This window comes from Oncorhynchus clarkii, chromosome 13 (assembly GCF_045791955.1).
Source record: "Oncorhynchus clarkii lewisi isolate Uvic-CL-2024 chromosome 13, UVic_Ocla_1.0, whole genome shotgun sequence".
NCBI classification, from domain to species: domain Eukaryota; kingdom Metazoa; phylum Chordata; class Actinopteri; order Salmoniformes; family Salmonidae; genus Oncorhynchus; species Oncorhynchus clarkii.
In genome coordinates this window covers 63,275,908-63,291,462 of record NC_092159.1, presented here as the reverse complement: position 1 = coordinate 63,291,462, position 15,555 = coordinate 63,275,908, and the positions used below count along the sequence as shown (strand labels likewise).

General features: G+C 44.9%; 1 protein-coding gene across 1 annotated transcript; it reads left to right on the top strand.

Moving 5' to 3' along the window:
• The first annotated feature begins 2,622 nt into the window (after positions 1-2,622).
• Positions 2,623-15,290, top strand: LOC139365250 (actin-related protein 2/3 complex subunit 1A-A-like). The gene is made up of 10 exons (XM_071102754.1): positions 2,623-2,748; positions 3,619-3,765; positions 7,114-7,218; positions 7,412-7,634; positions 8,091-8,198; positions 9,321-9,527; positions 10,072-10,147; positions 11,053-11,243; positions 11,673-11,763; positions 14,829-15,290. The coding sequence occupies exons 2-10, from the start codon at positions 3,702-3,704 to the stop codon at positions 14,832-14,834; spliced, it is 1,071 nt and encodes a 356-aa protein (XP_070958855.1). The 5' UTR covers positions 2,623-2,748; positions 3,619-3,701; the 3' UTR covers positions 14,835-15,290.
• The last annotated feature ends 265 nt before the right edge of the window (positions 15,291-15,555 follow it).

The window sequence follows — 15,555 nt, the reverse complement described above, 5'->3', positions numbered from 1 at the left end:
GTGTACTGTTGAGGAAACGTCTTATTCTGTTAAACTACTACAGGTGTCCTGTTGAGGAAACGTTTTATTCAGTCAAACTACTAAAGGTGTCCTGTTGAGGGAGAGTCTCAGTCAAACTACTACAGGTGTCCTGTTGAGGAAACGTCTTATTCTGTTAAACTACTACAGGTGTCCTGTTGGGGAAAAGTCTCAGTCAAACTACTACAGGTGTCCTGTTGAGGAAACATTTTATTCTGTTAAACTACTACAGGTGTCCTGTTGGGGGAAAGTCTCAGTCAAACTACTACAGGTGTCCTGTTGAGGAAACGTTTTATTCAGTCAAACTACTACAGGTGTACTGTTGGGGAAACGTCTCAGTCAAACTACTACAGGTGTCCTGTTGAGGAAACGTCTTATTCTGTTAAACTACTACAGGTGTACTGTTGAGGAAACGTCTTATTCTGTTAAACTACTACAGGTGTACTGTTGGGGAAACGTCTCAGTCAAACTACTACAGGTGTCCTGTTGAGGAAACGTCTCAGTCAAACTACTACAGGTGTCCTGTTGAGGAAACGTCTTATTCTGTTAAACTACTACAGGTGTCCTGTTGGGGAAACGTTTTATTCTGTTAAACTACTACAGGTGTCCTGTTGGGGAAACGTTTTATTCTGTTAAACTACTACAGGTGTCCTGTTGAGGGAGAGTCTCAGTCAAACTACTACAGGTGTCCTGTTGAGGAAAGTCTCTGTTAAACTACTACAGGTGTACTGTTGAGGAAACGTCTTATTCTGTTAAACTACTACAGGTGTCCTGTTGGGGAAACGTCTCAGTCAAACTACTACAGGTGTACTGTTGAGGGAGAGTCTCAGTCAAACTACTACAGGTGTCCTGTTGGGGAAACGTCTCAGTCAAACTACTACAGGTGTACTGTTGAGGGAGAGTCTCAGTCAAACTACTACAGGTGTCCTGTTGGGAAACGTCTCAGTCAAACTACTACAGGTGTCCTGTTGAGGAAACGTCTTATTCTGTTAAACTACTACAGGTGTCCTGTTGAGGAAACGTCTCAGTCAAACTACTACAGGTGTCCTGTTGAGGAAACGTCTTATTCTGTTAAACTACTACAGGTGTCCTGTTGAGGAAACGTCTCAGTCAAACTACTACAGGTGTCCTGTTGAGGAAACGTCTTATTCTGTTAAACTACTACAGGTGTCCTGTTGGGGAAACGTTTTATTCTGTTAAACTACTACAGGTGTACTGTTGAGGGAGAGTCTCAGTCAAACTACTACAGGTGTCCTGTTGAGGAAAGTCTCAGTCAAACTACTACAGGTGTCCTGTTGAGGAAAGTCTCAGTCAAACTACTACAGGTGTCCTGTTGGGGAAACATCTCAGTCAAACTACTACAGGTGTACTGTTGAGGGAGAGTCTCAGTCAAACTACTACAGGTGTCCTGTTGAGGAAAGTCTCAGTCAAACTACTACAGGTGTCCTGTTGAGGGAGAGTCATCAAACTACTACAGGTGTCCTGTTGAGGAAACGTCTCAGTCAAACTACTACAGGTGTCCTGTTGAGGGAGAGTCATCAAACTACTACAGGTGTCCTGTTGAGGGAGAGTCTCAGTCAAACTACTACAGGTGTCCTGTTGAGGGAGAGTCTCAGTCAAACTACTACAGGTGTCCTGTTGAGGGAGAGTCTCAGTCAAACTACTACAGGTGTCCTGTTGAGGGAGCGTCTCAGTCAAACTACTACAGGTGTACTGTTGAGGGAAAGTCTCAATCAAACTACTACAGGTGTACTGTTGAGGAAACGTCTTATTCTGTTAAACTACTACAGGTGTCCTGTTGAGGGAGAGTCTCAGTCAAACTACTACAGGTGTCCTGTTGAGGGAGAGTCATCAAACTACTACAGGTGTCCTGTTGAGGAAACGTCTCAGTCAAACTACTACAGGTGTCCTGTTGAGGGAGAGTCTCAGTCAAACTACTACAGGTGTCCTGTTGAGGGAGAGTCATCAAACTACTACAGGTGTACTGTTGAGGGAGGTCACCTGACTACTACAGGTGTCCTGTTGAGGGAGAGTCTCAGTCAAACTACTACAGGTGTCCTGTTGAGGGAGAGTCTCAGTCAAACTACTACAGGTGTCCTGTTGAGGGAGAGTCTCAGTTAAACTACTACAGGTGTACTGTTGAGGGAGAGTCTCAGTCAAACTACTACAGGTGTCCTGTTGAGGGAGAGTCTCAGTCAAACTACTACAGGTGTCCTGTTGAGGGAGAGTCTCAGTTAAACTACTACAGGTGTCCTGTTGAGGGAGAGTCTCAGTCAAACTACTACAGGTGTCCTGTTGAGGGAGAGTCTCAGTTAAACTACTACAGGTGTCCTGTTGAGGGAGAGTCTCAGTCAAACTACTACAGGTGTACTGTTGGGGGAAAGTCTCAGTCAAACTACTACAGGTGTACTGTTGAGGGAGGTCACCTGACTACTACAGGTGTCCTGTTGGGGGAAGTCACCTGACAGTCTGCATGTTATCTTCATCCTCCACCAACCTTTGTCCCAGGTGCATGCGCAGTAGCTGAATACGCAGACACACCCTCGTCTCTCCTCCTTCTTTCTCTGTGTGTCTCTCAATCTCGCTCTACTTCCTCTTCTTGTGTCCTCTCCAGTCCTGCGCTGCACTGCTTCATTCGTGTCGACTGCCCAGAGTCCGCGAATACAACCACACACACAGAGACGTTGGTTTACATCACCTTATCGTTCCTGTCTACTGGAGGAAGGAGAGGTAGGAGGGAGAGACTGGTTTTTGTTGACATTCCCTTGTTTCTTAGTTGCATTGGGTTTCTTAGGGTTTTCTATGGCGTGGTCTTTCCTGTTTGAGTGTGTGTCTGTGTGTGTATCTGTGTCTGTGTGTGTATCTTTGTCTGTGTGTGTATCTGTGTCTGCGTGTGTTTGATCTCTATGCTAATTGAGTGTGATAAGAAAGCACTCTCAGTTCAGTTCCTTGTCAGATACTGGGACTGGGAGGCATTGCAGAAAGGTCTTGTAATGCCACGTATCAAGGGCATCAAGAATGTAGGAGTGACAGTATGAGAGGCATAGCGCAATGGAGGCCAATAGAGCCATACCATTAAGGGTCTGCAATGGAACCAGTCTAATGTTGTTGTGCATATAGGATCAATCAGAAAGTCCTTCTGGTCTTCTGAGTGTCTCCCACCAAGTGGAAGGAAGATACAAATCTCTACCTATACAAAAAAATATATACTGTAGGGTTGACTGTATCTGAATGCAATGGGTTTTCCCACTATGTCAACACAGCTAGCAGGCAACAACAACCATGTAAAGATGAAAGGTAGCCATTTTGTGTTTACAAAGTATGTGCCAACGCTGACGACCAACGTCCACAGTTAGTCTCCTTGCTCAACTCGTTGCTCAACTCAACAAAAGTCGACGCTCAACTTAATATTTACCTAAACGGGCACGATTAGTGTAAGATACAACTAAAAACAACTATTCAGTCAGTTTCTGAAATACACTTGGGGTTGAGTTGCTTGGGGGCAAATTTCCCTCCTAGAGTATAGCCTAGGCCTACAATCTAACTTTATCTAACCCAATCTTTCTCACTTTTAACCCTCCCTTCCTGGTTTTACTACAGTAGAGTTCCAACCAATCCCTGACAAGAAGAAGACATTCCGTTCCCAGCCACATTCCAGAACCCTGTGGACCCCTTGTTGAAGCATGTCTCTGTACAGCTTTGGGTTGGAGCCTCTCTCCTGTCATGCCTGGAATAAGGACAGGACACGTAAGTAGTCCTGCAGTAATACTTAAACCAGTCTGCCCACATTTCAACACACACACACACGCGCACGCACGCGCACGCACACACACACACACACACACACACACACACACACACACACACACACACACACACACACACACACACACACACACACACACACACACACACACACACACACACACACACACACACACACACACACACACCTCTCTTTCTTCCGGTCTATACCTCCATTAGCTGGCCTGCTGGCTCCTCGGAAGCGTCCCAAATTCCTTATACAGTGCACTATCTTTTGACCAGGGCCCATAGGGTTCTAGTCATACGTAGTGCACTATGTAGCGAATAGGGAGCCCGTTGAGACACAAACCCCTCGTGTTGTTTGCTGTCTGCAGATGCATTTCCTCTTCCTCCTCTAATTGCTGTCCATTAAAAATTGTCTGAAGATCTGGGGAATGTGATTATCAACAGAGGAAATGTTAGCAGAGATGTAAGGAGCTCCATACTGTAGTGTGGGCCCAAATGGTACCCTATTCCCTATATAGTGCACTACTTTGTACCAGGACCCAAAGAGCATTGTGTAGGGAATAGGGTTGCCATTTGGGACACATTAGACTTCACTCTTCTTCTTCGTCTCCTTTACTAGTCTAACTCTACCCTTTTAGTATTCTGTTAAAGTACAAAGATGTAACATGAACGTTGTGATTTATCTACAGTATCTCTACATTAAACAAGTTATCTTTGACATAGAGAGAAATTTGTAGGTAAACATGCTAATCTGGTCCCAAGCCGGATCTCCCTCTCTCCAACGTCTATATGCAGCAACAATAGAGCCTGAGGACAAGGTTAAGAAAATGCCATTGCTACACAGTAAATTGGCCAGTGTTACCTAATCAAATCAAATCAAATGTATTTATATAGCCCTTCGTACATCAGCTGATATCTCAAAGTGCTGTACAGAAACCCAGCCTAAAACCCAAAACAGCAAGCAATGCAGGTGTAGAAGCACGGTGGCTAGGAAAAACTCCCTAGAAAGGCCAAAACCTAGGAAGAAACCTAGAGAGGAACCAGGCTATGTGGGGTGGCTAGTCCTCTTCTGGCTGTGCCGGGTGGAGATTATAACAAAACTTGGCCAAGATGTTCAAATGTTCATAAATGACCAGCATGGTCCAATAATAATAAGGCAGAACAGTTGAAACTGGAGCAGCAGCACGGCCAGGTGGACTGGGGACAGCAAGGAGTCATCATGTCAGGTAGAGAGAGAGAAAGAAAGAGAGAAAAAGAGAATTAGAGAGAGCACACTTAAATTCACACAGGACACCGAATAGGACAGGAGAAGTACTCCAGATATAACAAACTGACCCTAGCCCCCCGACACATAAACTACTGCAGCATAAATACTGGAGGCTGAGACAGGAGACACTGTGGCCCCATCCGAGGACACCCCCGGACAGGGCCAAACGGGAAGGATGTAACCCCACCCACTTTGCCAAAGCACAGCCCCCACACCACTAGAGGGATATCTTCAACCACCAACTTACCATCCTGAGACAAGGCTGAGTATAGCCCACAAAGATCTCCGCCACGGCACAACCCAAGGGGGGGGGTGCCAACCCAACCCAGACAGGATGATAACATCAGTGACTCACCCCTCCCAGGGACGGTATGAGAGAGCCCCAGTAAGCCAGTGACTCAGCCCCTGTAATAGGGTTAGAGGCAGAGAATCCCAGTGGAAAGAGGGTAATGTAATGTAGATGTTTTTCAGTGTAATATTTCTAGTGTTGGTTCAGGTGTTAAATTAACTCTATTAGTGTAGACAACCCCAGTGTTGATGTTAATAACCAGTGTTGACTGTGAGAGTGTGATTGTGCCAGTTTTACCAGAGATCATTATATAATGACTAGAGGCTAACAATAGGAGCCATTGTCCCAAAGGTGGGAAGGCAGGAAGTCTGCTTATCAGTCTGCTCATTAAGCCCACAGAAACTCATTGAATAACGCTGTATTCCCGCGTGGACAGATTTTGGTGAGAGTGAAATCTCTCGCTTTGCCTCTTCCTCTCTGGTTTTACTCTGTGGAGAGTATAACGTTCCCATCAAAACCACGGCCATTATTATCATATTTCCCAGCATGCTCTACTGCAGGTAGATTTTTTTTAATGATTGTTTTTTGATACTTTTGTTTTTGCTTGTACAGAGATTGATTGATTCATATTATGCTACTCAAAGACAAATAACAACCCTTTTTCAAAACGAATAAAATCAGTTAATTAGATTTGCACCCGTTACTGAAAAGGTTGTTCCCTTCTTAAATATTAAATACTCTCCTCACAACGCTGCTAACCCAAGCAGTCATTCTGTCTGGGTTCCTGATAGGAATTACAAATCACTTTGCAAACCAGCATAGTGTGACTTGCAGGTAAGGGTTGCAAAATTCTGGTCAAGAAATCTTGCCATAATTTCCAGATTTTTCAGAAGTCGCGGTTGGAAGATTCCTGGAAATGGGAGGAAATAATTAAAAAATCCAACCGGGACGTCTGGGAATTTGGGGAAAGTTACCTACCCTACTTCAAGGCCTGATGTGGGCTGTAAACCATGAGTTTCAGACCTTTTAACTAGGGTGAAACTAGGCCTAATTAGTGTAATTGTTCAAAAAAATACTATGAGGTGTCATTGCAAACACCATTTCCTTTAACAACGATTTAACACTGAAAAGCATGGACACTTATACACACTGGCCCAGTGTTGAACTGAACACTGTCAGTGTTGATTCACCACTGGAGAATTTGCTGTGTATACATATACAATGAACTGTATGTTTCTGTACGGGTCGTATATGATACGTCAATGCATTATAGACATCTCTCCTCCACATAATATGCAATGTTGTGTGTGTGTGTGTGTGTGTGTGTGTACACAACTGTCAATCAGCATGTTTCTATCCATTACACATTCGTTACATGTTAATCAAGATGATGTAGAGATACAGAGATGCCTCTCCTCTCTCCAGATATTGCTGTGTATTCGTTGTTGTTAATCAAGATATTGTAGTGACGTAAAGATGTCTCTCCTCTCTCCAGATATTGCTGTGTATTCGTTGTTGTTAATCAAGATATTGTAGTGACGTAAAGATCTCTCCTCTCTCCAGATATAGCTGTGTATTCGTTGTTGTTAATCAAGATATTGTAGTGACGTAAAGATGTCTCTCCTCTCTCCAGATATTGCTGTGTATTCGTTGTTGTTAATCAAGATATTGTAGTGACGTAAAGATGTCTCTCCTCTCTCCAGATATTGCTGTGTATTAGTTGTTGTGAATCAAGATATTGTAGTGACGTAATGATGTCTATCTCCAGAGATTGCTGTCAGCCCCAACAGCAGTGTGGTGATCATCTATGAGAAGAAGGGGAACGAGTGGGCCAAGATCCACGAGCTGACTGAGCACAGTGGACGAATCACAGGTACCCACTGAACACACACACACACACACACACACACACACACACACACACACACACACACACACACACACACACACACACACACACACACACACACACAAGGTGCTAGCCTGAACATGTTGCATCACAAGGCATTATGGGATTCCAACTGCATCATTCTCTTCATTGTCTCCTTCTCCTAAAAACCTTCCAGGCATCGACTGGGCTCCGGATTCGAACCGCATCGTGACGTGTGCATCGGACCGTAATGCGTACGTGTGGACCCTGAAGGACAAGGTGTGGAAGCCCACTCTGGTGTTGGTGAGGATCAACCGGGCTGCTACTTTCGTCAAGTGGTCCCCTCTGGAGAATAAGTTTGCCCTGGGCAGTGGAGCTCGCCTCATCTCTGTCTGCTACTTCGAGAAGGAGAACGACTGGTGAGAGACACGGAACACGTTCAGTCGGACGGACGGACGGTCGGTCGGTCACTCACTCACTCACTCACTCACTCACTCACTCACTCACTCACTCACTCACTCACTCACTCACTCACTCACTCACTCACTCACTCACTCACTCACTCACTCACTCACTCACTCCCTCACTCACTCACTCACTCACTCACTCACTCACTCTCACTGTACTCTCTTACAGTATTAGTAAGAGGGTACTAATACTGTACCCTCTTACTAATACTGTTATTGTGACTGTTACTACAGTAGTACACTATAGGCTGGAAGTGAGGCACCATTTGAGATGTTCCCAGAAATAATCTACTGTGACCTTTCCCCTCTGACCCTGTTAATGGCTCAGTAGTGTCTTGAGATTTGTCCAGTATGAATCTATTGCAACCTTTGACCTTTGAGACCTCTGTGACCTCTGACTTCTGGCAGGTGGCTCAGTAAGCACATAAAGAAGAGCATCCGGTCCACGGTGATGTGTCTGGACTGGCACCCCAACAATATCCTGTTGGCTGCAGGATCCTCTGACTTCCACTGCAGGTCAGAACCAACAGATAGTAACTGTCTCTAAGGCTTCCACTGCTGGTCAGAACCAACAGATAGTAACTGTCTCTAAGGCTTCCACTGCAGGTCAGAACCAACACATAGTAACTGTCTCTAAGGCTTCCACTGCAGGTCAGAACCAACAGATAGTAACTGTCTCTAAGGCTTCCACTGCAGGTCAGAACCAACAGATAGTAACTGTCTCTAAGGCTTCCACTGCAGGTTAGAACCAACAGATAGTAACTGTCTCTAAGGCTTCCACTGCAGGTCAGAACCAACAGATAGTAACTGTCTCTAAGGCTTCCACTGCAGGTCAGAACCAACAGATAGTAACTGTCTCTAAGGCTTCCACTGCAGGTCAGAACCAACAGATAGTAACTGTCTCTAAGGCTTCCACTGCAGGTCAGAACCAACAGATAGTAACTGTCTCTAAGGCTTCCACTGCAGGTCAGAACCAACAGATAATAACTGTCTCTAAGGCTGTTGATGCTATTGCTTTGCTGATTCTTATTTATTCAACCTTTAGCTAGGTAATTATCGAGTCAGATTATTTATTTTCTAATGCTTGGTCAAGGAGCAAAACTATGACAATGTAATTACATCTGTACAGCACTTCTGCGTGATAAACCCTGCACCACCTTTGAATTGAATCTGATGTCATTTCGCAAACAATTTTGTCGTAGTTTTGTGTTTTCTCACAACAGGGTTCTTTACCATGCAATCTTAGAGAGAAAAAAGGTGCAATCTAGAACCTAAAAGGGTGATTCGGGCTGTCCCCATAGGAGAACCGTTTGGAAAAGCCGTTAGGGTTCCATGTAGAACCCTTTCCACAGAACATTCTACATGGATCCCAAAAGGGGTCAAGTGGAACCAAAAATGGTTCTTCTACAGGGACAGCTGAAGAACCCTTTCTTCTAGGTGTGAGTCATAATATGGTGGTTGATTTGTTTTTTTATACCAATGTATATACAGTCTGTTATTACTATAACGCCATTTAAAAATACTCTCTCACACGTTCTATCTCTCTCTTTGTGATCCAAAATAAGCAGGTATTAAAGTAATGCTGTGCGAGCCGGATAGTGATACAAACATGACAATTCCCAAATACTCTTCATGCAGGATCTTCTCTGCCTACATCAAGGAAATCGAGGACAAGCCAGGCCCGACAGCTTGGGGGGCTAAGATGCCATTTGGGGAGATGCTGCTGGAGACCAAGGACTGTGGAGGTTGGGTACACAGTGTCTCCTTCTCCCCCAGCGGAGACCACCTGGCCTGGGTCGCTCACAACAGCAGCATCAGTGTGGCCGACGCCACCCAGGGGAAAGAGTGAGTGAAAGAGTGAAGGGGGAAAGAGTGAAGGGGGAAAGAGTGAAGGGGAAAGAGTGAGTGAAAGAGTGAAGGGGTGAAAGAGTGAAGGGGAAAGAGTGAAGGGGGAAAGAGTGAGTGAAAGAGTGAAGGGGTGAAAGAGTGAAGGGGAAAGAGTGAAGGGGGGAAGAGTGAAGGGGAAAGAGTGAAGGGGGAAAGAGTGAAGGGGGAAAGAGTGAAGGGTGAAAGAGTGAAGGAGTGAAAGAGTGAAGGGTGAAAGAGTGAAGGGGGAAAGAGCGAGTAGCTATCACTGACAGAAAGGGTGCTTCTCAGTCTTTTCCTCTACTTCTGTCGTCCTCTCGCCTCCTCTCCTGAAAATGGAAAAGGGAAGCCATTAGAGCCTTGGAGGAGATCCTTGAAAAGGAACCTTGTGTCCTTCTGATGTTTTGAGGAAGAGGCTAGGAGAAAGGGATGAGAGGAATCTTTCATTTAGAGATTCACACAAAGAGAGGAACATGTCATTGACCCCATGACTCTTGATCTCTGACCTCGTGTCGATTGACAGGATGACTCAGCTGACAACGGACCGCCTCCCTCTAGTGAGCGTGCTCTATGTGAGCCCCACAGAGATGGTTGCCGCGGTAAGAAAACACACCTCTCATCACTCTCTTCATTTGTGACCGACCAGACACATAGCAAGGTTACTCAACATGTGAGCCCAGTTCACCGAACCACTTCCACCTGTGGGAGTTCATTGAGTTCAGTGATACACTGTCCCAGATGGAACACTGTCCCCTATATATATAGGCTTTACAGGATCCCTTGTGGCCTGGTATTCTACAGTTCGCTCCTGTCGGTCCTGGTCAAAAGCAGCGCATTATATAAAGGCAATAGGGTTCCATTTGGGACTCAGGAATAAGGCAATATTATACATACCCTGCATACTATGTTCCTATCATGCATACCTAATGTCTAAACCTTCTATGTTCCTATCATACATACCCTGCATACCTAATGTCTAAACCCTCTATGTTCCTATCATACATACCCTGCATACCTAATGTCTAAACCCTCTATGTTCCTATCATGCATACCTAATGTCTAAACCTTCTATGTTCCTATCATACATACCCTGCATACCTAATGTCTAAACCCTCTGTTCCTATCATACATACCCTGCATACCTAATGTCTAAACCTTCTATGTTCCTACCATACATACCCTGCATACCTAATGTCTAAACCCTCTATGTTCCTATCATACATGCCCTGCATACCTAATGTCTAAACCCTCTATGTTCCTATCATACATACCTTGCATACCTAATGTCTAAACACTCTATGTTTCTAGCATACATACCCTGTAAACCTAATGTCTAAATCCTGTGTTCCTATCATACATACCTTGCATACCTAATGTCTAAACCCTCTATGTTCCTATCATACATACCCTGTATGCATTCCTATCATACGTACCTAATGTCTAAACCCTCTATGTTCCTATCATACATACTCTGCATACCTAATGTCTAAACCCTCTGTTTCAGGGCCATGACTGCTGTCCGTTTCAGTTCTCCTATAAGGGCCCCGGCAGTCTGAAGTTTGTTAAGAAGCTGGACATCCCCAAGCAGACCTCTAGGGGCAGCATGTCCGCCATGCAACACTTCCGCAATCTGGATAAGAAGGCTACTGACGACGAGAGCAACGAGCTGGGCTGCCTGCACCAGAACAGCATCACGTGAGGAGAGAGGGAGTGTGTGTGTTGTGTGTTGTGTGTTGTGTGTTGTGTGTGTGTGTGTGTGTGTTGTATGTTGTGTGTGTGTGTGTGTGTGTGTGTGTTGTGTGTGTTGTGTGTGTGTGTGTGTTGTATGTTGTTTGTGTGTGTTGTGTGTGTGTGTGTGTGTGTGTGTGTGTGTTGTGTGTGTGTGTGTTGTGTGTGTGTTGTGTGTGTTGTGTGTGTGTGTGTGTTGTATGTTGTTTGTGTGTGTTGTGTGTGTGTGTGTGTGTTGTATGTTGTGTGTTGTGTGTTGTGTTGTGTGTGTGTGTGTTGTGTGTGTGTGTTGTGTGTTGTGTGTGTCACATACACGTGTTTAGCAGATGTTATTGCGGATGTAGCGAAATGCTTGTAGAGTATACTGACTCTCTCTGCTCCTGTGTCTCCCTCCAGTCAGCTGTGTATCGTGTCAGGAACTAAGGCCCACGTGGACAAGTACAGCAGTGTGGGTCTGGATGGAGCTATGGTCCTCTGGGACTTCAAGGTACTGCCTACATACACCACATATACAAAAGGATGTGGACACCCCGTCAAATGAGTAGATTTGGTCCTCTGGGACTTCAAGGTACTGCCTACATACACCACATATACAAAAGGATGTGGACACCCCGTCAAATGAGTAGATTTGGCTATTTCAGCCACACCCATTGCTGATAGGTGGATATAATTGAGCACACAGCCATGCAATCTCCATAGACAAACAGTGGCAGTAGAATGGCCGTACTGAAGAGCTCAGTGACTTTCAACGTGGCACCGTCATAGGATGCCACCTTTTCAACAAGTCAGTTTGTCAAATTTCTGCTCTGCTAGAGCTTCCCCGGTCAACTGTAAGTGCTGTTATTGTGAAGTGGAAACATCTAGGAGCAACAACGCCTCAGCTGTGAAGTGGTAGGCCACACAAGCTCACAGAACGGGACCACCGAGTGTTGAAGCACGTAGCGCGTAAAAATCGTCTGTCCTCGGTTGCAACACTCACTACCGAGTTCCAAACTACCTCTGGAAGCAACGTCAACACAATAACTGTTCGTCGGGAGCTCCGTGAAATGGGTTTCCGTGGACGAGCAGCCGCACACAAGCCTAAGATCACTGTGCACAGTACCAAGCATCAGCTGGAGTGGTGTAAAGCTTGCAGCCATTAGTCTCTGGAGCAGTGGAAACACGTTCTTTGGAGTGATGAATTAAGATTCACCATTTGGCAGTTCGACGGATGAATCTGGGTTTGGCGGATTCCAGGAGAACGCTACCTGCCCCAATACATAGTGCCAACTGTAAAGTTTGGTGGAGGAGGAATAAATTATTCGGGCTAGGCCCTTTAGTTCCAGTGAAGGGAAATCTTAATGCTACAGGATACGATTCTGTGTTTTCAACTTTGTGGCAACAGTTTGGGGAAGGCCCTTCCTGATTCAGCATGAAAATGCCCTCGTGCACAAAGCCAGGTCCATACAGCAATGGTTTGTTGAGATCGGTGTGGAAGAACTTGACTGGCCTGCAAAGAGCCCTGACCTAATCCCATCAAGCCAGGCCTAAACGGCCAACATCAGTGCCTGACCTCACTAATGCTCTTGTGGCTGAATGGATCTAGTGGAAAGCCTTCCCAGAAGATTGGAGGCTGTTATAGCAGCAAAGGGGGGACCAACTCCATATTAATGCCCATGATTTTAGAATGAGTTGTTTGACGAGCAGGTGTCCACATACTTTTGGTAATGTAGTGTACATGACATGACATTACATTCAGAGACTCAGGAACCAATGGGGATTCAGTATTCTACTCAGAGATCAATTCAAAGGCACAGGGTGTGTCTGAAATGGCATCCTCATCCATGGTGTTACGAAATGATGTCTAGGAGTCCTAGCTACATGTAACCTGACTCATTCTGTCTAGGGTCCTAGCTACATGTAACCTGACTCATTCTGTCTAGGGGTCCTAGCTACATGTAACCTGACTCATTATGTCTAGGGGTCCTAGCTACATGTAACCTGACTCATTATGTCTAGGAGTCTTAGGCCTAGCTACATGTAACCTGACTCATTATGTCTAGGGGTCTTAGACCTAGCTACATTGTCTGTAACCTGACTCATTATGCCTAGGGGTCTTAGACCTAGCTACATTGTCTGTAACCTGACTCATTATGCCTAGGGGTCTTAGACCTAGCTACATGGTCTGTAAAGTGAGTCATTATGTCTAGGGGTCCTAGCTACATGGTCTGTAACCTGATTCATTATTTCTAGGGGTCCTAGCTACATGGTCTGTAACCTGACTCATTATGTCTAAGGGTCCTAGCTACGTGGTCTGTAACCTGACTCATTATGTATAGGGGTCCTAGCTACGTGGTCTGTAACCTGACTCATTATGTCTAGGGGTCCTAGCTACGTGATCTGTAACGTGACTCATTATGTCTAGGGGTCCTAGCTACATGGTCTGTAACGTGACTCATTATGTCTAGGGGTCCTAGCTACATGGTCTGTAACGTGACTCATTATGTCTAGGGGTCCTAGCTACATAATCTGTAACCTGACTCATTATGTCTAGGGGTCCTAGCTACGTGGTCTGTAACGTGACTCATTATGTAACCTGACTCATTATGTTTAGGGGTCCTAGCTACATAATCTGTAACCTGACTCATTATGTCTAGGGGTCCTAGCTACATAGTCTGTAACCTGACTCATTATGCCTAGAGGTCCTAGCTACATGTAACCTGACTCATTATGTCTAGGGGTCCTAGCTACATGGTCTGTAACCTGACTCATTATGTCTAGGGGTCCTAGCTACATGTAACCTGACTCATTATGTCTAGGGGTCCTAGCTACATGTAACCTGACTCATTATGCCTAGAGGTGCTAGCTACATGTAACCTGACTCATTATGTCTAGGGGTCCTAGCTACGTGGTCTGTAACCTGACTCATTATGTCTAGGGGTCCTAGCTACGTGGTCTGTAACCTGACTCATTATGTCTAGGGTCCTAGCTACGTGGTCTGTAACCTGACTCATTATGTCTAGGGTCCTAGCTACGTGGTCTGTAACCTGAGTTGATGTGTGTATAAGTATGAGAAGTCAGCGTATTCAGCCAGGTGTTGAATGTACCCAGGAGACAGTAATTGACCTCTTGATCGGCCAGTCTAAGCAGATTATCCATATGTTTATGGTGACAAAGTAAATATGAACAGAAACCACACTACAAAAATAAATGCCCAACTAAAGAGGTTTTCTAACACAACAAAAACAAATAAAATCCGACTGAGAGGCTTCTGTCCTCCTCTCTCTCTCTCCCAGACTGCCAATCACCTTCATTGGCTGCACCTGATGTGCTTATCAAGGCTTAGCTCAGCACCTAGACCCTGTTGGTGCTGCCCCCTGGGGGCGGAGTGTGGAAGTGTATCCTGGATAGTGTGTTTGCCTTTGTTCCAACACTAACCTTTCCCCCCATATCATTACACAGCATAGTGCACTACTGTTGACCAGAGCCTTATGGGTAAAACTCAGGCTGTTCTACTCTGTTTACATGACATTTATTCACCTGTTTTTCTTCTTCTCTCTGTTTTCCCTGCAGCACTGAGTTCATGGAGGATGCTAGAGCCATAGGCTGTGTATTGCCATCTGTGCGGTCAGCATTACTCCAGATGACCATGGGACTCACCACTACCAGTTGTTATCAACATCTACATTAAGCAGTTAGTCACACCAGGGTTGGGGTCAATTCCATTTCAATTCCAGTCAATTCGGAAAGTAAACCAAATTCCAATTCCATTTTTTTTTAAATTCCTCATTGAAAAGCATTGCCTGGAAGTGACTGGAATTGAAATGGAATTGACCCCAACACACAGTCACACCACTGTCAAGTGACCTATTATTTTACACAGATAGATGTGTTATCATGTGTATTCATTTTCAACTGGAACAGAAGACACTTCTGCAGCTTCAAGATGTTTTACAATAAATCATGTTGTTTTGCGCTGGATTTCAATCAATGAATCAATATTTTTTTGAGTAAAATAAACATGCTTTCTACAGATTCTGGTGGACTGAGTTTTCATATTGTACCGTGGTTCCTATGTGATAAATGAACTCACACCCAAGTGGTACGTGTATATTTCTAATACTGTAATAAATCATAACGTCCATCCCTGGCTGAGTGCTACACTTCAACAAGGTATTGTGTCTATGGCAGTATGGCTACAGTGACTCTACACTCCAGAACTGTTATAAATGGTACATAGTTCCATATAAATACAGATATACAAAATACAAAGTAACACGTGGAAGCAAAAGGCTGCTGC